Source organism: Ceratotherium simum, chromosome 13 (assembly GCF_057802395.1).
Source record: "Ceratotherium simum simum isolate JZ-2026a chromosome 13, ASM5780239v1, whole genome shotgun sequence".
Taxonomy (NCBI): Eukaryota; Metazoa; Chordata; class Mammalia; order Perissodactyla; family Rhinocerotidae; genus Ceratotherium; species Ceratotherium simum.
The window spans coordinates 33,624,777-33,648,709 of NC_141912.1; the positions used below are offsets into that span (position 1 = coordinate 33,624,777).

General features: G+C 36.3%; 1 protein-coding gene across 1 annotated transcript in view; it reads right to left on the bottom strand.

Annotated features, from left to right (window-relative positions):
* Positions 1–206: 206 nt before the first annotated feature.
* The window catches only part of TSBP1 (testis expressed basic protein 1), a 93,238-nt gene continuing 69,511 nt past the window's right edge, over positions 207–23,933 (bottom strand). The window contains 7 exon segments of the mRNA XM_087437813.1: positions 207–452; positions 624–956; positions 1,041–2,204; positions 2,250–2,956; positions 7,449–7,463; positions 7,996–8,016; positions 20,812–20,832. Coding sequence (XP_087293939.1) covers positions 207–452; positions 624–956; positions 1,041–2,204; positions 2,250–2,956; positions 7,449–7,463; positions 7,996–8,016; positions 20,812–20,832 — 2,507 coding nt within the window.

Sequence of the window (23,933 nt, forward strand, 5' to 3'; positions counted from 1 at the left end):
GTTGGAACCTGAGGTTATGGCTAAGAGGTCTAAAAATGGTGAAACATGTAAAGAGCAGAAACTCTGCAGATGTAATTATGATCCATTTAGGCAGTGGCTGGGATATAACTTGTATCTGGAGGATGGGAATCATAATAATCAGTTGACTTATGGGCCTTCCTTTTATTTACCCTTGTTCTTCCACCTTTTTGTTGTACTTCCTTCTTTTACTTGCCTTTGCCCTTTACTGAACCTTCTGCTTTTTTACCCTTGACTTCTGATCCTTTCTTTCCTTTAACTTTGTCCTTTCTTTCAACACCTTTCTGGTTTTTGGCCTCTATTTTTTCTGTATCTTTATTCTTCTCTGCATCTCCCTTTTCTTTGTTCTGCTTTCTTTTATCCTCAGAATTCTCCTTTTTTACTTGGGACCCCCGTCCTTGTGGTATCCTAGCCTCACTCTTCTTTACTTCGGCCTCCTGTCCTTGCAATATCCCAGCCTCACTCTTTTCTTGGGCCTCCTGTCCTTGTGGTATCCCAGCCTCACTCTTTTCTTGGGCCTCCTGTCCTTCTGGTATCCCAGTCTCACTCTTTTCTTGGGCCTCCTGTCCTTGTGGTATCCCAGCCTCACTCTTCTTTATGTGGGCCTCCTGTCCTTGTGGTATCCCAGCCTTACTCTTCTTTACTTGGGACCCCTGTCCCTGTGGTATCCCAGTCTCACTCTTTTCTTGGGCCTCCTGTCCTTGTGGTATCCCAGCCTCACTCTTCTTTACTTGGGACGCCTGTCCTTGTGGTATCCCAGCCTCACTCTTCTTTACTTGGGACCCCTGTCCCTGTGGTAGCCCAGTCTCACTCTTTTCTTGGGCCTCCTGTCCTTGTGGTATCCCAGCCTCACTCTTCTTTACTTGAGACCCCTGTCCTTGTGGTATCCCAGCCTCACTCTTCTTTACTTGGGACCCCTGTCCCTGTGGTATCCCAGTCTCACTCTTTTCTTGGGCCTCCTGTCCTTGTGATATCCCAGCCTCACTCTTTTCTTGGGCCTCCTGTCCTTGTGGTATCCCAGCCTCACTCTTCTTTACTTGGGACCCCTGTCCTTGTGGTATGCTGGCCTCACTCTTCTTTACTTGGGCCTCCTGTCCTTGTGGTATCCCGACCTCACTCTTCTTTACTTGGGACCCCTGTCCTTTTAGTATCCTGGCCTCACTCTTCTTTACTTGGGCCTCCTGTCCTTGCAGTATCCTGGCCTCAATCTTCCTTACTTGGTCCTCCTGTCCTTGTGGTATCCCAGCCTCACTCCCCTTTACTTGGGACCCCTGTCCTTGTGGTATCCTGGCCTCACTTCTCTTTACTTGCGACCCCTGTCTTTTTAGTATCCCAGCCTCACTCTTTTCTTGGGCCTCCTGTCCTTGTGGTATCCCAGCCTCACTCTTTTCTTGGGCCTCCTGTCCTTGTGGTATCCCAGCCTCACTCGTCTTTACTTGGGACCCCTGTCCTTTTAGTATCCTGGCCTCACTCTTCTTTACTTGGGACGCCTGTCCTTGTGGTATCCTGGCCTCAATCTTCTTTACTTGGGTCTCCTGTCCTTGTGGTATCCTGGCCTCAATCTTCTTTACTTGGGTCTCCTGTCCTTGTGGTATCCCGGCCTCACTCTTCTTTACTTGGGCCTCCTGTCCTTGTAGTATCCTGGCCTCACTCTTCTTTACTTGGGCCTCCTGTCCTTTTAGTATCCCAGCCTCACTCTTCTTTGCTTGGGCCTCCTGTCCTTGTGGTATCCTGGCCTCACTCTTCTTTACTTGGGACCCCTGTCCTTTTGGTATCCTGGCCTTACTCTTCTTTTCTTGGGCCTCCTGTCCTTTTAATATCCCAGCCCCACTCTTCTTTACTTGGGCCTCTTGTCCTTGTGGTATCCTGGCCTCACTCTTCTTTACTTGGGACCCCTGTCCTTGTGGTATTTTGTCCTCACTCTTCTTTACTTGGGCCTCCTGTCCTTGTGGTATCCCAGCCTCACTCTTCTTTACTTGGGCCTCCTGTCCTTGTGGTATGCTGGCCTCACTCTTCTTTACTTGGGCCTCCTGTCTTTGTGGTATCCCAGCCTCACTCTTCTTTACTTGGGACCCTTGTCCTTGTGGTATGCTTGCCTCACTCTTCTTTACTTGGGCCTCCTGTCCTTGCGGTATCCTGGCCTCACTCTTCTTTACTTGGTCCTCCTGTCCTTGTGGTATCCCAGCCTCACTCCCCTTTACTTGCGACCCCTGTCTTTTTAGTATCCCAGCCTCACTCTTCTTTACTTGGGTCTCCTGTCCTTGTGGTATCCCAGCCTCACTCTTCTTTACTTGGGCCTCTTGTCCTTGTGGTATCCTGGCCTCACTCTTCTTTACTTGGGACCCCTGTCCTTTTGGTATCCCAGCCTCACTCCTCTTTACTTGGGACCCCTGTCCTGTTGATATCCTGGCCTCACTCTTCTTTACTTGGGCGTCCTGTCCTTTTTGTATCTTGGCCTCACTCTTCTTGTCTTGGGCCTCCTGTCCTTTTGCTGTTTTGGTTTCACTCTTCTTTACTTGGGCGTCCTGTCCTTGTGGTATTTTGGCCTCATTCTTCTTTTCTTGGGCCTCCTGTCCTTGTGGTATTTCTGCCTCACTATTCTTTACTTGGGCCTCTTGTCTTTTTGGTATTCCTGTGTCACTCGGCTTTACTTGGGCTTCCAGTCTTTTTATTATCCCAGTGTCACTATCCTTTACCTTGACTTTCATTCCTATCTTGCCTTTCTCCAATTCAATACCTTTTGCTTTGCTTTTTGACTCCATTTTGTAGGTTGATGTCATGGATTCATCAGAAGCTGTGAATAAGATTTCCCTCTTTATTGCTTCTTTATTTTCTTCTTGGCTACTCTGAGACTTTGTAGTACCTTTACTTTTCAGAATCTGGCCTTTGGAATCTGATATTTTGGTAAGTTCTCCATCCATGTAACCTGGAAATATAACTGAGCACACAACAAAAGTGCGTGATTCAGATGTAAAGTACTTTCTCTTTATTTCTACTTTTTTTCATGATATTGGTCTCTCTTTTTTTTTCTGTGAAAACTGACAAATGGGAGATAACTTGAGATTTTCCTGAAAATATAAAATGGTGGAACTCTACATATAAAATTATATAGGTATTAATAACATTTCAGACTCTTTTGAATAAATTGGAAGATTAAGGAAAGAAAAATAAAATGTATTATAAACGAACTGGCATTTGTTAAGTATATTATGGCTAATGAATAAGGCTTAATAGCTAAAGGAGAATGTATTCTGAAAAGGGAATTTATTTTTAGAAAAAGTTGTGGAAAGAAGCAAAAATTGTTCTTAAAATAGAAAAAGGAAACTCAAAATATGCTTTCTATATTGAATAAAAGCATATATCATTATGCAAATGTAATAATATTACTAGCTGATAATTGTTGAATGCTTACCATACACCAGGCACTCACTGTTCTGAGCACTTTACATATATTAATTCATTTAATCCTCACAACAACCATATAGGGTAGGTACTATTATTATCCCCATTTTACAGATGAATAAACTGAGGTACAGAAAGTTTACATGAATGTGAATATGGCCACGGAATTGGTAGGTGGTGGAGCTGGGATTTGCACCTGCGTAGTCAGACTTTAGAATTCAATACCCTAGACTGCTTCTTGCAATATCTGCTAACTCACTTTGCAAAAATTTCGGGTCCCTTTTTATCATGTGTAGGTAAATCAGCTCTGCTGTGTCTCAATTTCTGTATGATCTAATAAACTTGAATTTGTTAGCTTCTGCTATTTTTTTTAGTGACCCAGTTCCCTGAATTAAGAAAAAACAATCTCTATGCTGCCAAGAACAATTGTGTGAGTTCTTGCTACGGAGCAGAGGCATGCTTTGCTTTGAGAAAACCTAATATTTAACATTTAATGTAGTAGAAAGAGTATTGAATTTAAAAGCTGAATCAGAACAACTGAGTTTAGTATCCCTGCTACCTGGGTTTATTTGGGTAAATCAATTAATCCCCAAGGACTCACTTTCCTCATATTTAGTTTGCTCTACCCACTTTGTAGTTGTTTAAGGATTCTAGACAAATGTTAAAAAGTATGGCCTTTAGAGTCAGACTAGTTCAAATTCTGGCTGCACACCTAACTAGTTGGGTGACCTTGGACAAACTTCACTTTCTTATCTATAAAATGGGAGCTATAGTAGTAGCTCCTTCACAGAAGTGCCATGAGGATTAAATAATGTTATCTATGTAAAGCACTCAGTACAGTGTATGGAACATAGTAAGTACTAAATAGATATTCGCTATTACTACTACCAAATGAGATAGTTCAGGCAAAACTCTCTCTGATCTATCAAGACAAGGCACTCTTAGTTCCAACTAAATAATTTAGAGCAATGGTTAATTGCATTATGGGAAGATTTCTTGCTTAAAAATTAATTATTCAACTTTTTTTCTACCTAGAAAGCTTTTTGGTATATTATAGAGTTTGATGTTTGAAAAACTGACATACACGTAACTGAATTTTACCAGTTGTAAAAAGTGAAACACACCTATATTAGGTAAGAAAGTAACTATAAATCAAAGGGATGTTATAGTTTAGTGTTTTCTGGTGTTTTCTCTTTGGTATTTTAAACTTTTGACACCAAAATAAAAATAACATTACGAACCTTGCAGTAATACTTTCTGAACCCTTTTGTGTATTTTCCTCCCTAGCACTTCTTCAAAAACATATGGGTACTGAAATTTTATTCTAGACAAACCCATTTCCAATTTTCCAATGAAAACCTGTGGTAATATATCCCAAGCATTTCTGTGTTGAGAAAGACAGTCCAGAATATTTTGATATCTGACAGTACTACCAGTGGACACTTATTTTGTTTGGGAGTATGATGTGGTGTGGAGAAGAGTTGTTTTTCCACTAAAGCTTCTAACCTTATGAATTCTACAAAATATACCCCTAAACAAGCTGATTTTTGTTAATATATGAATATTTTTAGTTTTATCATCTCTTGGGGGTAATTTGTTTCATGTTTACTACTGTATATACTAGTGCATGACTCATTTTTAACCTAAATTTACCACCTAAATGGTATAGATTTTGTTAATCAAAATTAAGTATTCTAGGATTTAATGAAACAGTGTTTATTCTAGCTACACTTTCCCAAATTTGTAGATTTTAAAGAACTTTATTCTTTTTTCTCACTACACTGAAAAATACCTCTAGTCACTTGTAATAGTGTCTTCATACTCTCGATTATTTATTTTATTAATCTTTGATATATATTTTCTATCTTGAACTTAATTAAAGTAGATTTGCTAGGATTTATTTTTCAGGAACCTAGCTATCCGTAAAGTGAGATTCACTTTTATTTCAATTTTGCGTTGCAGAAGTAAGCCACAAATCATTATTCCACCAAATTCCAAGTTCTCCTCTCCCTTCTCTGAGATTTCTAGATAGTGCATAAATCTTTTCTTTCTCTTGGACATCATAATCTCCATAATATAAAGATGTGTAAGCCCTGGCTGAAAGTCCATTTATTGCAGGTAGTAGCCTATACAACAAAATTCTAATACAATTGAAAGATTTAATCAAGACCTTGGTGATCCTTGTAACATATTCAGGCTGATTAAAAATTTTAAATTGGATTAATTTTTGTTAAAGCTGAAAGACATCATGAAATAACTATCACATTAATAATTCTAATTATATGATACTTAAAATAACGTAGAAAATAGACCATGGGCTTTATTAGGAAACTAATCTTATTAGCCTCTTAATGCAGTGGCTGTCAGGGAGAGCACAATCAGATCTAGACTCTAAAAGATCTGCTAAGCATTAGAAAGATGAATCATTATAGTTCTTAGGCCATGAATTTACATTTTAAAAGATCATATATTTATTAGCTGAATGTGGAGGTAAGAAAATAAGAGACTCAACTTGAGGATGATGAAGGTTGATGGGCTGATGTGTCTTAAATCTTTCTTTGAACAATGAATTAAACCTTAACCTCCTTCTATTAAAAATATCAACTGAGAGGAATATGTTTGAAATACTGTCAATAAGAATATATCTTTTACAAGAAAACATTTTAAAAGATTAAACTGATTTTTTTTGGCAGTTTAGAAAAGTATATTCATTAAAAACTAATTTACTTCCAGGAAGGGACTTGGCCTGGAATCCCTTCTCATGGCCCTTATTGTTTTTGTAAGGAAAACACACACAGTCTTACCACCTTCCCCACGTGGGGAGGACATTTGAGTGATGCAGACACACCACGATTGCTCTGAATGCATATTGTTTCTTGTACTGTGAATCAAAGGAAAATAATTGTCCCTTTCAACTTCACCTCCTCCCCCTGCCGCTTACAAACCCATCCTCCTTTTAGTGTGAACTGAGAAAGAAGAGTGAAGCTTAAACATGATTAAAAGACATATTTTGTGTTTGTTAGTATTTAGAATGTTTGAGATGCTTGAAATGTATCTCACATTTTAGTCTTACTTGCTTCTTATAACTATATGTTTACAGAGTTTAAAAAATTATTTTTCTATTTTGTTTTGTATGATTTCCTTGAAGAGCTAAGCCATACATTAAATAATCCTGATATAAAGAAATCTGAATTTAGAAAACAGTCAAATGCCAAACATCGATTTAAATGGGATGTCTTCTATTTTTAAAAGGATTCTTTTATGTACGTTTAATTATACAGCTTCTCTAGTAGGTGTATATTTGTATTTACAAACATTTGATTTACAGATAAATATTGAGGACTAGTCACCAAAAAGGCATTTGTGGTTTGGTATATAGGAGGCAATGTGTTGGTGTGGAAAAAGCATGTACTTCGGAAACAGGAAGTCCTGGGTTTAGATCCTGACACTGCTGTTTACCAACTCTTTAACTCTGGGCAAACGTCTGAGCCAGTTTCCTGATCTATAAAGTGGGGGATAATAATAGCTACCAGGTAATAAGAAGAGATATGTTTTTTGAAAATGCCCAGCACAATGCACAGTATATTGTCTCCCTCAAAGGTAAACTTATTTGGAAGGCAAAAAAAGTAGGTAAGACTTTGTTCTTAACTAGTTTTTTTTTTATATTAATATGATTTAGTGGGCCTCACTTATGGCTAAAGACAAGTTTTAAATAACCAGCAAAGAACTAATGAAATTCAGAAACCAATCTTTCTCTTATTATATTTTGCTGGGAGTCAGTGAGGAGATTCTTTTTCTGAGCCTAGAAGATGGCCAGAGATTATGGCATCCATTTGTATGAACTTCATCTCCTCTACAACAATTTCTCTAAAAACAGTTACTTAAAATATTGGAAGAATCTAGAGAATAGGGACATTTAAAATGACCTTAGAACCACAAGTCCCTATTTTGGGAATAGAAACAGCCAGGTCAGAATATAACTATAAACAATGTAAAATATCAGAGTTGAAAATACTTAAGGAACTTACCCATAGGAGATAGTGCTAAAAATAAAACACAAAAGGAAGATTAGTGGGAATTTTCTAACTCAAGGAGAAACCAACTCCCAATGATACCCTTTGTAGGTGAATGCAGAAACAGGACCTCCACGGAGTTATAAGATCGTCTGTTTTCCCCTTATGAGTGCTGCTAGCCAAAGCTCCATATCCTGCTCCACAGGGAAGGTTATCTTTGGGATGCCATTTAGCTAGTGTACAGGATTGAATCCTTGGGTAAGTAATATCTATTCTACTGAAATTCAAACAAAGGAAAACAGGCTCCCTTGTGATAGACTAGCTCGGAATATATGCTACCGATAATCCTTGGTAGTAAATAACCAGAATAAAATACAAGACCATTATATTTTGTTAAAAAGGAAAATAAATAAAAGGGAATAAAAATATGAGAAAATTACTTATTTAAGAAATATTGACTACTCTAAGGTAGAAGAACTTGGAATACAAAAAAATTTGGTAACAAAAGCTCAAAGGTCATAGACACAGAAATAAGTAAGGCAAAGAAATGATCCAAACTTACTGATTTTTCCAGAACTGTCCACTGAAAGAGGTAAAGACAAACACATCAGTAGGTATGGGCTTTCTCTTCTTCCCCAATCCCCTAGCTTCTACACTGGATAGAATCTGTGTCAGAACAACTAAGTTCTATTTATTTAAATGTGGAGAATGTCCATCTCCCTTCCCTCTTCTCTTGGCCTGCTGTAGTTTAGAAAGACCTTGTGATTAGTTACTTTATTTTTTTTAATTGAAATATATTTGACATATGCAAATTTAAGGTGTACAACATGTTAATTTGATACATTTATATATTGTAATTTGATTGTCATTATAGCAATAATTAGCACCTCTATACATAATACATACATATTATTATGTATACATTACATAATGATCCTTTCTTTGTACTGGTTGGAGTCATTGAGTTCTAGTCTCTTAGCAAGTTTGATGATTGTAATACAATATTATTGTCTATATTCACTATATTGTGCATTATATCTCAGGGATTATTTACTACCTGTTGCAAATAACAGGTCATATTGTACCCTACCTGTTGTACTCTTAAACAACATCTGTCCTATCCCCCCACCTCTAATGCTCTGGTAACTACCATTTTATTTTCTGTTTTTATGAGTTTGACTTTTGTAGATTCCACATATAAATGATATCATACAGTAATTGTCTCCCTCTGTCTGATTTATTCACTTTGATTAATATGCTCAAAGCCCAACTATGTTGTTGCAAATGGCAGAATATTTTCCTTTCTCATGGCTAAATAATATTCCACGGTGTGTGTGTGTGTGTGTGTGTGTGTGTGTGTGTGTGTATATCTATCTATCACATCTTCTTTATACATTCATCCATTGATGTGGGCACAAAGGTTGTTTCCATATCTTGGCTATTGTGAATAATGCTGCAATAAACATGAGAGTGCATGTATCTCTTTCATATTCTGTTTTCATTTCCTTGGGGTATATACCCAGAAGAGAAATTGCTGGATCATATGCTATTTTAATTTTTTGAGGAACCCCCATACTGTTTTCCATAGTGACTGAACCAATTTGTATTCCCACCAACAGTGCACAAGTGTTCCTTTTCTCCACATTCTCACCAACACTTGTTATCACTTGTGTTCTTGATGATAGTCATTCTAACAGGTATGAGGTGATATCTCTGCGGTTTTGATTTGCATTTCCCTGATGATTAGTGCTGTAGGGCACCCTTTCATGTACCTGGTGGCCATTAGGATGTCTTCTTTGGAAAAACATCTATTCAGTTCCTCTGCCCAATTTTTAATCATGTTTTTTGTTTGTTGTTATTGAGTTGTATGTGTTCGTTATATATTTTGGATATTAACCTCTGACATATGGTTTGCAAAAAATTTCTCTCATTCCATACATTGACTTTTTATTTTGTTAATTGTTTCTTTTGCTGTTCGGAAGCTTTTAAGTTTGATGTAGTCCCATTTGTTGATTTTCACTTTTGTTGTTTGTGCTTTTGGTGTCATATCCAGAAAATTAATGCCAAGGCCAATGTTGAGGAGATTCTTCTCCAGGTTTTCTTCTAGGAGTTTTGTGATATAAGGTCTTATGTTTAAATCTTTGATCTATTTCTTTTTTTTTTTTAATTATTTATTTATTTATTCATTTATTTTTCCCCCAAAGCCCCAGTAGATGGTTGTATGTCATGGTTGCACATCCTTCTAGTTGCTGTATGTGGGACACGGCCTCAGCACGGCCAGAGAAGTGATGCCTCGGTGCGCATCCGGGATCCAAACCTGGGCCGCCAGCAGCGGTGCGTGTGCACTTAACCGCTAAGCTGCGGGGCTGGCCCATCTTTGATCTATTTCAAGTTAATTTTTGTGAGTCATGTAAGATAGGAGTTCAATTTCATTTTTCTGCATGTGTTTACCCAGTTTTCCTAGCACCATTTGTTGAAGAGACTATCCCTTTCCCATTGGGTGTTCTTGGCTCCCTTGTTGAATATAAGTTGACCACATATGTGGAAGTTTAATTCTGGGCTCTATAGTCTGTTCCATTGGTCTGTGTGTCTATTTTTATGCCAGGACCATACTATTTTTATTACTTTATAGCTTTGTAGTATAGTTTGAAATCAGGAAGTGTGATACCTCTGGCTTTGTTCTTTTTCCTCAGGATTGCTTTGGATATTCAGTGTCTTTTGTGGTTCCATACAAATGTTAGGGCTGGTTTTTCTATTTCTGTGAACTGCCACTGGTGTTTTAATGGGGATTGCATTGAATCTATAGACAGCTTGGGGTAGTATGGACATTTTAACAATATTAATTTTTCAGATGTTTGAACACAGGATGTCTTTCCATTTGTTTGTGTCTTCGATTTCTTTCAGCAAAGTCTTGTAGCTTTCATTGTACAGATCTTTTACTTCTTTCATTATATTTATTCCTAGGTATTTTATTGTTTTTGATGCTACTGTGAATGGGACAGTTTTTTTTAAATTTCTTTTTCAGATATTTCATTATTCATGTATAGAAATGCAATTGATTTCTGTATGTTGATTTTGTATCCTGCAACTTTACTGAAATCGTTGATTAGTTCCAACAGCTTTTTGGTTGAGTCTTTGGGATTTTCTACATACAAAATCCTATCATCTGCAAATAGTGACAATTTTCTTCTTTCTTTCCATTTTAGATACCTTTTATTTCTTTGTCTCATCTAATTGCTCTAGCCAGGACTTCCAGTACTATATTGAATAAGAGTGGTGAGAGAGGGCCTCTTTGTCTTATTTTTGATCTTAAAGGAAAAGCTTCCAATTTTTCTCTTTTGAGGATAGTCTTAGCTGTGGATTTGTCATAAATGGCCTTTATTACGTTGCAGTATATTTCTTGTATACTCAATCTGTCCAGGGATTTTTTTTATTCATTCAACATGTAGCATTAAAAAAAATTTTTTTTTGCTTTATTGAGGTCATATTGGCTTTTAACATTATGTAAATTTCAGATGTACATTATTATATTTCAGTTTCTGTATAGATTGTATCGTGTTCACCACTAATTGTCTAGTTGTTATCCATCACCATACACATGTGCCCCTTTATCCCTTTTGCCTTCCTCCACCCCTTTTTACTCTGTTAACCACTAATCTGTTCTCCTTATCTATGTGTTTATCTTCCACATATGAGTGACATCACATGGTATTTGTCTTTCTCTGTCTGACTTATTTTGCTTAGCATAATACCCTCAAGGTCCATCCATGTTGTTGCAAATGGCATGGTTTTGTCTTCTTTTATGGATGAGCAGTATTCCGTTGTGTATATATACCACATCTTCTTTACCCATTCATCCATTGATGGGCACTTGGGTTGCATCCACATCTTGGCTATTGTGAATAAGGCTGTGATGAACATAGGGGTGCATAAATCCTTTTGGATTGTTGATTTCATATTCTTTGGATAAATACCCAGTAGTTGTCCAGAGTTTTTATCATGAAAGAAGGTTGTGTTGGGCCGGCCCCGTGGCTTAGTGGTTAAGGGCGTGTGCTCCGCTACTGGTGGCCCGGGTTCGGATCCCGGGCGCGCACCGATGCACCACTTCTCCTGCCATGCTGAGGCCGTGTCCCACATACAGCAACTAGAAGGATGTGTAACTATGACATACAACTATCTACTGGGGCGTTGGGGGGGGGGAAAAAGGAGGAGGATTGGCAATAGATGTTAGGTCAGAGCCCGTCTTCCTCAGCAAAAAGAGGGGGATTAGCATGGATGTTAGCTCAGGGCTGATCTTCCTCACAAAAAAAAAAAAAAAGAAGGTTGTGTTTTGTCAAGGTTGTGTTTTTCTGCATCTATTGAGATGATCATATGATTTTTATCTTTCTTTATAGTAAAGTGATGTATTAATTGATGTACATATTTTGAACCAGGCTTGCATCCCAGAGATAAATCCCACTTGGTCATGGTTTATAATCATTTTAATGTGTTCTTGAATTTTGTTTATTAATATTTTGTTTAAAATTTTTGCATCTATGTTCATCAGAGAGCTTGATCTACAGTTTTCTTTTCTTGTAGTGTCTTTGTCTTAGTTAACAGGGTAATACTAGCCTCATAGAATGAATTTTGAAGTGTTCCCTCCTCTTCAATTTTTTGGAAGAGTTTGTGAGGGATTGGCATTAATTCTAAATGTTTGGTAGAGTTTACCCCTGAAGCTGTCTGGTCCTGGGGTTTTCTGTGTTGGGAAGTTTTTTTTTTTTCCTTTTTGTGAGGAAGATTAGCCTTGAGCTAACATCTGCTGCCAATCTCCCTCTGTTTGCTGAGGAAGATTGGCCCTGGGCTAACATCCATGCCCATCTTCCTCTACTTTATGTAGGACACCTGCCACAGCATGGCTTGATAGGCGGTGCATAGGTCTGCTCCTGGGATCTGAACCTGCAAACGCTGGGCTGGTGAAGTGGAGCACACGAACTTAACTACTACACCACTGGGCTGGCCTTGGGAAGTTTTGATTATTGATTAAATCTCTTTACTTTTTATTGGTCTGTTCAGATTTTCTATTTCTCCTGATTCAGTCTTGGAAGGTTGTATGTATCCAGGAATGTTTTTATTTCTTCTAGGTTATCTAATTTGTTGGCACATAGTTGTTCATAGTGGTCTCTTATGATTGTATGTATTTATGTAGTATCAGTTGTAATGTCTGCTCTTTCATTTCTAGTTTTATTTATTTGAATCTTTTCTCTTTTTTTCTTACTTATTCTAGCTAAAGGTTTGTCAATTTTGTTATCTTTTCAGAAAACCAGTTCTTAGTTTTATTGATCCTGTCTATTGTTTTCTGGTCTCTATTTCATTTATTTCTGCTCTGATATTTATTATTTCCTTCCTTCTGCTAACTTTAGACTTAATTTGTTCTTCTTTTTCTAGTTTCTAGAGGTGTAAAGTTAGGTTTGTTTATTTGAGATTCTTCTAGTTTCTTTCCTTTTTTTTATTTAAGTAATATTGGTTTCTAATATTATGTATGTTTCAGGTGTAGAACATTATAATAGTAGGCCTGTATTGCTATAAATGTCCCTCTTAGTACTGCTTTTGCTGTATCCCATAGATTTTGGATGTCATATTTTCATTTTCATTTGTCTCCATGTATTTTTTATTTCTCCTTTGATTTCATCATTGAAGCAATATTTGTTCAGTAGCATGTTGTTTAATTTCTACATATTTGTTATTTTTCCAGTTTATTCTTGTAGCTGACTTCTAGTTTCATACCACTGCGGTCAGAAAAGATTCTTGATATGATTTCAGTCTTCTTAAATTTATGGAGACTTGTTTTGTGTCACAACATATGCTCTATCCTTGAGAATGTTCCATGTGCACTTGAGAAGAATGTGTCCTGCCACTTTTGGATGGAATGTTTCATATATGTATCTATGAAGTTCATCTGGTCTAATGTGTCATTTAAGGCCAGTTTTTTCTTGTTGACCTTCTGTCTGGATGATCTATCCATTGACATAAGTGGGGTGTTAAAGTCCCCTATGATTATTGTATTACTGTCCACTTCTCCCTTCTCTATTAATAGTTGCTTTACATATTTTGGTGCTCCTATGTTGGGTGCATATATATTAATAAATGTTACATCTTCTTGATGGATTGTCCCCTTATCATTATATAAACTCCATATTTGTCTCTTCTTATCTTTTTTGGCTTGAAGTCTATTTTGTCTGATATAAGTACAGCTACACCTGTTTTCTTTTGGCTACCATTTTCTTGGAGTATCCTCTTCCACCTCTTCACTTTGAACCTATGTTTGTCTTTTGAGCTGAGATGAGTCTCCTGAAGGCAACATATATTTGGGTCTTATTTTTTAATCCATTTAGCCACTCTGTGCCTTTTGATTGGTGAGTTCAATAATTTACATTTAGGGTGATTATTGATATATGAGGACTTACTACTGCTTTTTGTTTTCTGGTTTTCTATATTTCCATTGTTTCTTTTCCCTTGTGTTTCTCTCTGCCATTTTAGTTTTCTATGTTGTTTTTCTCAGTTTCTTCTTTTTTTATGTTTCGTGTCTCTGTTCTAGATTTTTGTTTTGTGGTTACCATGAGGTTTGTATACAACATCTCATAGATAAAATAGTCCTTTTTCTGCTGATAGCATCTTATCTTCATTTACCTGTACAGGTTCCATCTTTTTCCTCCTCCCCTTTTACATTTTTGTTGTCAGAAATTATCCCTTTTTATATTGTAAATTCATTACCATATTGAAGTAGCTTTAGTTATTTTAATGTCTTTTTTCTCTTTAACTTTTATGCTATAATTAAGTGTTTAACACTGTATTCTGCAATAGCTTTGCAATTTTATGGTTCTGTCTATTTATCACCTTACTTAAAGTTTTGTGTACTTTTGCTTTTCTGTTTCTGGTAGAAGATCTCCTTTCAACATTTTTTGTAAGGCAGGTCAAGTGGTGGTGACCTCTTCCAGTTTTTGTTTGTATGGGAAAGCTTTTATTTCTCCTTCATATCTGTTGGATAACTTTTCTGGATAGAGTATTCGTGGCTGGCAGTTTTTATCTTTCAATATTTTGAATAGTGAATTCAAAATTCAATCATTCTACTCTCTCCTGGCCTGTAGAGTTTCTGCTGAGAAACCTGCTGATAACTTAGTAGGGATTACTTTGTAGATTACTTTCTCTATTTCTCTGACTGCCTTTAAGAATATTTCTTTATCATTGATTTTTGACAGTTTCATCATAATGTGTCTTGGAGAAGATCTTTTTTCCATTGAGGTCATAGGGTGTTCTATTAGCTTTGTGGACTTGTATGTCCAATGCCTTCCCAAGGTTTGGGAAATTCTCAGCTATTGTTTCTTTAAATAAACTCTCTGTCCCCTTCTCCCTCTCTTCTCCTTTTGGTACACCAATTATTCTTATATTTGCCTTTCTGATTGAATCTAATTGCTCTTGTAAGTTTTCTTCACTTTTAAAAAATCTAAGTTCTCTATCCTCTTGTAACTGAATTATTTCTATATTCCTATCCTCCAATTCATTTATTCTTTCTTCCATCTGGTCTACTCTGTTACCTATGCTCTCTATTGCATTTTTCATCTCATTTATGATTTCTTCAGCTCTGGAATTTCTATTTGGTTCTTTTTCATAATTTTAATCTCTTAGGTAAATAACTCCTTCTGTTAATTAATTTTATTCCTGAGTTTATTGAATTGCCTTTCTGAGTTTTCTTGTAGCTCATTGAATTTCTTCATAATGGATATTTTGAAGTCTTTATCAGTATGATCACAATATTCTGTGCCTTTGAGTTTGGTTGCTGGGGAATTATTTTCTTTTTGTGATACCTATTTCCTTGATTTTTCCATAGTATTTGATGATATGCACTTCTGCTTTTTCATTTGAACTAGCAGACATCTTCCCTAGTTAAGAATTTATGTTTACTTTGTTTCTTACAATTAAGCAGGCTGACAATTAGAAAACGTTCTTTTGTATTCCAAAAGTTGGTGCTATAGCTCAAGTTTGTAGTTTCTCCTTTGGGAGCTGGCTCTGGGGGCTACACTCGGAGCACACACAAACTGCCATCAGCAGAGTCTGGGGAGGTGTAAGCTTAGCACTTGTGTCTTTGGTGGGGGATGCCTACAGGCCAGTAGGGGGATCCTTGAGTGAGGCACTCCCAGAGGTCTGAGGGTGGACCCCCTGCTGAAATTCTGAAGCAGACAGCAGGAAATACATTCCTTTAGGGCTCTTTGATATTCTTTTCTGCCTCCTTCCCTTTCTTCTTTTTCCCTCTAGTCATGGAGGTCTCTCCTTAAAAACCCAGTGTAGAGAAATGGGTCCCTCCAGCTACAATTCATACAACTGGATTGCTCACTCACCACTTTCACTTTCCACATCCTCTGCCAGAGGGGTAGTCTCTCATGCTGCCAAAAGCCCAGTGACTTACAGTGTCATCCTGGGGAGGGGGGCTGACTTGGTGAGTTCATCTGTCTTCTCTGCCTCAAAACTCATCTCTATTCTACTCTGATGCCATGCTGGATTTCCCTGTCAGGTAAGTTGGACCTCCACAAATTCTCTATGGGCTATGGCTATCTGGCTAGTTTTGCACTCTCTTGGTTTCCGTCCCCTGCCCCCTCTTGGCAGGGAGTGGGGGTGGGGCAGGCTCATGGAATCCCTTGGGTCCACCACCCCTACTGAGGTCCTATCTATCCATTTTCAGGTGTACAGGTGGGTAGAAACTCCTGAGTGTTCTGTTATAATGTGCAGAGGCACTTAAGTTTGCTTATCGAGGTCTAATTAGTTGTAAATCACAGCACAGAGAAAAAAAGGAATGATTCATGCTGATGTCATTGTGTTTAGCTACTTTAAATTGACTTTACTTTTTGTTAATCATCAGCAATTTGATCTAGAGTTTCAAGATTAAAGTTTATAAAATAAGAGTTGTATAGTAGTCTTGCTTAGAAGATGTGTGCTAACACTATTCACTAACACTGTTTTATGAAACATTTAAGGTACATTTGTTGCCAAGTACTGAAATGTGGGTGTATCTCTTGTGTTGATGTTACTTGGTACATCTAACATTAAAAAGTGTGAAATAATAAGAAAGCATTAAATTGTAAAAAACACTATGCCCACAATTATGTTTACCAGGGATGAAAATGTGTATTTAAACACTAGGGCAGGGGTTGGCAAAGTACAAATCAAGCCTGACACCTGTTTCTGTATGTCCTGTGAGATAAGAGCGGATCTTACATTTTTACATGGTTGAAAAAAATAAGAATAATATTTTGTGACATGAAAATTATATGAAATTCAAATTTCAATGTTTATAAATAATGTCTTATTGGGACACATCCATGTTCTTCTTTTACATTTTTTCTATGACTGCTTTTGTTCTACATCAGCAGAGTTGAGTAGCTGCGACAGAGATCTTATGGTTTGCAAAGCTTAAAATATTTGTTATCTGGCCCTCTATAGAAAAGTTTTCCCACCTCTGCCCTAGAGGCAACTGAAGTAATAGAAATAGATTAGGAACTTAGTAGTAGGTACTTGAGGTATTCCTGAAAATCAAAACAAGAAGGTATATTAATGGTAGTATTTTGGGATCAGAAATATGGTTCTTCTCTAATCCCATTTCCCTAATTCTTTTTTTTAAGGTACCATCAAGAGCCCTAGCAGGATACAATGCTATAGTGGGACAGCAGACCCCTCAGTGTATTATAAGAACCTGATACTTTTCACCACCTTTATGACTCTCACTGTGATCCAAGTTTTTGTCATCTCTCTAATTGCTCTCTCTGCTTTCACTCTTGCCTTCTAATCAATATTCCAATACAACAGCCACTGGGCTCCTTTTAAAGTTTCAGTCAGATCAGATCACTCTTCTGCTTAAGATCCACCAATGACTCCCCATCTTGTTTGACCCGAAGTCAAAGTCATTACAGTGCCTTTCAAAGGAAGGCCCTGAAGATTTGTCCCCCAATAGCTCTCTGATAGCTACTCTTCATTTTATTTTTCATTCTGCTCCAGCCATACTTGCTTTTCTGCTTCTCCTCAAATAGTCTGGAAATGTTCCTCCCTCACAGTGGTCTACTCACTGTCCCCTCTGCCTGAAACATTCTCCCCTCAGATATCTGCATGGCTAATTCTCTCACCTCTTTCACATTCTATCTAATAGTTCTAAGAATTGCTGAGAATGAGGTGTTGAATTTCCCAGCTATAATTTTGAAAATTTTCTCTTTCTCTTTTCATTTCTGTTAGCTTTCTCTCCCATGTATTCTGAAGCTCTGCTGTTTGGTGCATACACATTTGGGATTTCTATGTCTTCTTGGTGTACTGATTTTTTTAATCGTTGTGTAATGTCCCTGGTAAATTTTTGCTCTTTAGGTCTACTTTATGTGATATTAATATAGCCACTCCTACTTTTAAAAAAATTATTGCTTTCATGGTATGTATATTCTATCCTTTTACTTTAAATTTGAAGTGAGTTTCTTATAGATAGCATATAGTTGGATCATGTTTTTTATCTACTCTGCTAATTTTTTTAAAGACTTTTTTAGAGCAGTTTTAGGTTCACAGCAATACTGAAAGGAAGGTACAGAGATTTCCTATATACGCCATGCCTCCACACATGCACAGCCTTCCCCATTAACAACACCCCCACCAGTGTGGTATGTTTGTTACCACTGATGAACCTACACTGACACATCATAATCATTCAAAGTCCATAGTTTGCATTATGGTTTACTCTTGGTGTGGTACATTCTATGAGTTTTTGCAAATGTATAATGACATGTATCTGTTATCATAGTATCATGTAGAGTGTTTTCACTGCCCTAAAAATCCTCTGTGCTATGCCTATTTATCCTTCCTTAATCCCCGACTCCACCCCTGAAAACCACTGATATTTTTACGGTCTCCATAGTTTTGCCTTTTGAGAATGTTATATAGTTGGAATTATACAGTATGTAGCCTTTTCAGATTGGCTTCTTCTACTTAGTAATATGCATTTAAGTTTCCTCCTTGTGTTTTCATGACTTGATAGCTCATTTCTTTTTACAGCTGAATAACATTCCATTGTCTGGATGTACCATAGTTTATTTATTCATTTACCTACTGAAGGACATCTTGGTTGCTTCTAAGTTTTGGTAATTATGAATAAAGCTGCTATAAACATCTGTAGATTTTTGTGTGGACATAAGTTTTCAACTCCTTTAAATACCAAGGAGAATGATTGCTGGTAAAAGTATGCTTAGTTTTGTAAGAAACCGCCAAACCGTCTTCCAAAGTGGCTGTACCATTTTGCGTTCCCACCAGCAATGAATGAGAGTTCCTGTTGTTCCACATCCTTGCCAGCATTTGGTGTCAAGTGCTCTGGATTTTAGCCATTCTAATAGGTGTGTAGTGGTATCTCATTTTTGTTTTAATTTGCATTTCCTTGATGACATATCATGTAGAGCATCTTTTCATATGCTTATTTGCCATCTGTATATCTTCTTTGATGAAGTATTTGTTAAGGTCTTTGGCCCATTTTTTAAATTGGCTTGTTCATTTTCTAAGTGTTGAGTTTTAAGAGTTCATTGTATATTTTGGATTATAGTCCTTTAGCAGATGTGTCTTTTGCAAATATTTTCTCCCAGTCTGTGGGCTTATCTTCTAATTCTCTTGATCATGTCTTTTGCAGAGCAGAAGTTTTTAATTTGAATGAAGTCCAGCTTATTAATTATTTCTTTCATGAATCATGCCCTTGATGTTGTATCTAAAAAGTCATTGCCATATCCATGGTCATCTAGATTTTATCCTATGTTATCTTCTAGGAGTGTTATAGTTTTGGGTTTTATATTTATGTCTGTGATTCATTTTGAGTTAATTTTTGAGAAGAGTGTAAGATCTGGGTCTAGATTTATTTTTTTTGCAAGTAGATTTCCAGTTGTTCCAACATCATTTGTTGAAAAGACTATCTTTGCTCTATTGTATTGCCATTGCTCCTTTTTCAAAAATTTGTTGACTATATTTACATGGGACTATTTCTGGGCTGTCTATTCTATTCCACTGATTTGTCTATTATTTCACCAATATCACACTGTCTGGATTACTGTAGCTTTATAGAAAGTATTCAAGTTGGGTAGTGTTAGTCCTCCAACTTTGTTCTTCTCCTTCAATATTACGTTGGCTATTCTGGGTCTTTTGCTTCTCCATATAAACTTTAGAATCAGCTTGTTAATATCCACAAAATACTTTGCTGGGATTTTGATTGGGATTGCATTGAATAGATTAAGTTGGGAAGAACTGACATCTTGGCAATATTGAGTCTTTTTATCTATGAACATGGATTATCTTTCCATTTATTTAGTTCTTCTTCTTCTTCTTTTTTTTTTTTTTCAATCAACAGATTTAATGTTTTACTTAGTTGAAACCAGACTTTTCCTTACTGGTTTATATTTCTCTTCCCAATTAGATTTTTTTTTTGTTTGTTTGTTTATGGTCGTAACATTGGTTTATAACATTGTATAAATTTCAGGTATACATCATTATACTTCTATTTCTGCATGGATTACATCTTGTTCAGTAAATTCTTTGATTTCATTCATCAAAGTTTTGTTCATCTTTGTTTTTTAATTGGTGCATTTAGACCAACAGTTTTTGTTTTTTAAATGGAAACACAAATTTTTATAGTTTGCTTGAGTATTATGGAAGGCAAGTTCCAATTCAATTCTTCCAAGGAAGAGAAGTCAGAAAAGGCTTCCAAAGTACTGCTCCAAACCGTTTTTCTCTGACCAGCAATGGTGGTTGGTCCAGGTTTAGATATGATAAACTTTACGAAGGAGAGGACAAAGATCAACCATTCTCTTTTATCTTCAACTCTGTTTTAGAGTACTCTTTGTTTACATTGTGTAGCCTGTCCCTCCTATACTCTCACTTATACTCATGTCTTCTCATTTTATTTTTTCCACCTTTTGTTTGTTGGAATTTTGTTTTGTGACCCTAAAGCTTCAGACTGAAATATAAATTTGTTAGTGTGTTATTTTCCTAGTCTTTCATGTGATTTGACCCCAACATATTTTGCCAACATTTTTTCCCTTTGTTTCTCTTCTTTAACTTAATTCTCTAAGTAAATGAACAATTTTTTTCTTTGTCCTTGCCATGTGCTTTCCTGTTTTGGTGGGCCTTTGATTTACCAAAACCAACAACAACAACATAAAACCCCAAATTCCAAAACTATTTGTAACTTAAAAAGAATACTAGAAAATGTGGAGGAAAAAAGATGAAAATAACCTGACTTTCAGGGTTCAGAGTAGTCAGATATTAAAACTGTCAGTGCAAACAAAGGAACCCAGATGTTACAGAGGACCAGAAGAAACTGCAAAAGATAATTGAAACTTACCAGCTGCTACTGGACCAATTGCTAAAAAAGAAAATAAAACAAATTATTATTTTTTAAAATTATGTTCCCATTGAAACTTTACTTAGAATATCAGAAAAGGGACTTTTAGGAAACATTAAATCCTATAAGAATATGCTATCCCTTATTAACTCAATATTAACTCCACTTTAATAACTTAAATATCTAGACCATTTTGGAAGGCTTGTTTGATGGGTTATATGAGTAAAGCTCATTTTTTCTAATGAAATAATTTTATTTTTAACATTCTTAACTAGGGCAAGGGTCACAACCTTTCAGGAGACTGGTCACCAGTTAAAGGTTACTAACTTAAGTTCCCTCTTCATCTTCTTTTCTGTCTTTCAACATTCTCTCTCCCTTTCAAACCTTTACTACCATGTCAGGTCTCATCATATTCCTTTTTGCTGCAGTAGAGAAAGTTTATTTATAATTATCAATTTTAAAACTTTTGTCATGATAATTTTTCTTTTTGATAATCTCTGGTGTTTAATCAGAATTCTAAATCTGGCTAAGAAACAGCATGTGTAAGACATGTATCACATGGAAGACGAGTTCTTACTTGCATATCTTTCAGAGGTATAGAATAGGCAGAGCAAGGATCAGTTATAATGACAAATGAGAAACCCCAAAAGCTTCAATTTCCTAATCCTCTTCTATAGTCCTAAATCTGTCATGGTGGGCAAAAGGGAGTTGAGTTTAGCCTCTCTTCCTTTTCTTCTCAATTTTTATGAGAATTTAAAACTCTTCAAGACCTAGCAATGTTTATTTAAATTTTGCTCCTTTTGTTTTTCTACCTATTTCAATCTCTAATCTCAGAATGTCTCTGTTCTATTCTTCACCTTCCATTATATTATTCTTCTAGGTTCATCACTTAGTTTACTTATCCCCTGCCATTCTGCCGAAACAGAATGAGAACATCAGATTTGCAAGGACGTGATTAGAGATAATGCCAAATAGAGACAATATGAGTTAAATTTTTAAAATGATTAAATAATTTACCCAAAGCCACATATCTGATAAATGTTTTAGCTGGGATTTGAACCTAGATCTGTCTGATTCCTTTCTTAATTACTGCAATAAATAAAAAATAAATAAACCTTTGCAATAAATAAAACTTTGCAAGTTTTTTTTATCAATTAACATCATGCAAATGGCTTATTCCATATTTAGAATTATTCATTAGAGCATATCTCTGGAAATAGACTTATGAGTTTAAAGCATACTATATTTTGTGTGTCTTGGAACATACTGCAAATTTGCTTTCTAAAAGGGTTATATTAGTTTAAATGGGATCAGTGTTGTATGAATGTATAATTTTTACCAAAGCATTGCCAGCATTGCTTACTATATTTAAATTTTCTCTTCATTAGGTGAAAAATACTACCTCAGGGTCTTAATTTTCTATCCTTTATTATTTTTTTTGCCAGTCATTGGGCATATTATAATTTCTAAATTCATCATTACCCTAAGGGTATTAGATAATAAGTAGGCAAAGGGGTTTGGAAAATGTGAATGTAAAATCCTTTATGTCAGGGAACATTTTCTAAAGACACTGGAATTAAGAAATAGATGAATAATAACTTACCAATAGGTATTGAAGTAACTGGCAGAACAACACGAAACAAAAATGTATTAGCAAAGTTTTTGGATCAAGAATGTAGTTTCCTTCCTTGCTCTTTCTAAGGCATTAACAATGAGATCTTTGGAAAACACCAAACCTCACCCAGAAAGACATAAATAATGGAATAAGGGGGGGTGTAGCATTTCTTTCGTGGTAAAGGAATAGTCCCAGTCTGATGCGACTGGCTTCAGTTTATTTCAATGTAGCAGAAAGGCAGAGTGGGCTAGTACATATATACATGCTTAGGTCATTTTTTTTCTTTCTTATCTAGCATGGAGAATTTAAATTCTACTGATAACTTTTAAACAACTACAAATTTGAATGCTAATTGCAGTTATTCTCTTTCCTCTCCCTACACCTAACATATATTCTTGATTTTTCCTCTATTCCTTGTTGTTATCTCCACATTTGTTATATTCCACCGTATATATCTTTCCTTTGTGCAGAATGGAAAGTTTTATTTGTTATTAAAAGCTATACGAATTTTTTTTAGAAAACAAAATGTTTCTTTTATACATAGTCTCTTAGTCAAATGTTTATTCTTTCAATCCAGTACTTAAGAACCCAGCAGATTGCTGAGTAAGAGGGAGAGGAAATATTTATAAGTAGAAGCATTAAATAGAATTGGTCAGAACTAGAAAAAAATTTTCTCTTCATTCTGGGATCCCCATTTATACCAGATTTATGAAAAGTAAAGGAACTTACTGATAGGTACTGCTGCATGTGCTAAAATCCAAATGCAAATTATTAGTATGGGTTGACACTAATAACAGAATTGACATTGCTAATAGAATTCTTACTGATACTGTTTCAGATAGGAATTTCTGGAATGAAAAGGAAGAGCAAGCTCCAAGCTTTTTACATAAGTTATTTTCGTCACTCTTTTCCAGTAACATAGTCGTTATTCTCCTTTTATCATCCCATTTTTCTTGAAAATTGAAATACCATAGAACTGGAAAACCTCATTTCCTTTAAATTTTGCTTCCATTTTCATTTTTTTTTTTTTTAAAGATTTTATTTTTCCCCCAAAGCCCCAGTACATAGTTGTGTGTCATAGCTGCACATCCCTCTAGTTGCTGTATGTGGGACGCGGCCCCAGCATGGCCGGAGGAGCGGCGCCTCGGTGCGCACCCGGGATCCGAACCCGGGATCCGAACCCGGGCCGCCGGCAGCGGAGCGCACGCACTTAACCGCTAAGCCACGGGGCCGGCCCCCATTTTCATTCTACTGTCTTTTCTCATTGCTTACTCTTCCACGAGTTTTCCCACTTTTCTCTGTCATCTCCACTTTATATTTAGCTAAAAATGTATTCTTTTGTTGAAAAGTCAATAGAGCCAATCCCAAGAGATTTTCATCTCACTCTTAATTATTTTTGTTTATCAGTTTCATTTTCCAAATATTATTCAGTAATCCAAGAGGGAAGAAGTTGGTCAATGTATGTGCAAAGATTAATGAACATAAGCAGTTCCAGCACAGTCAGAAA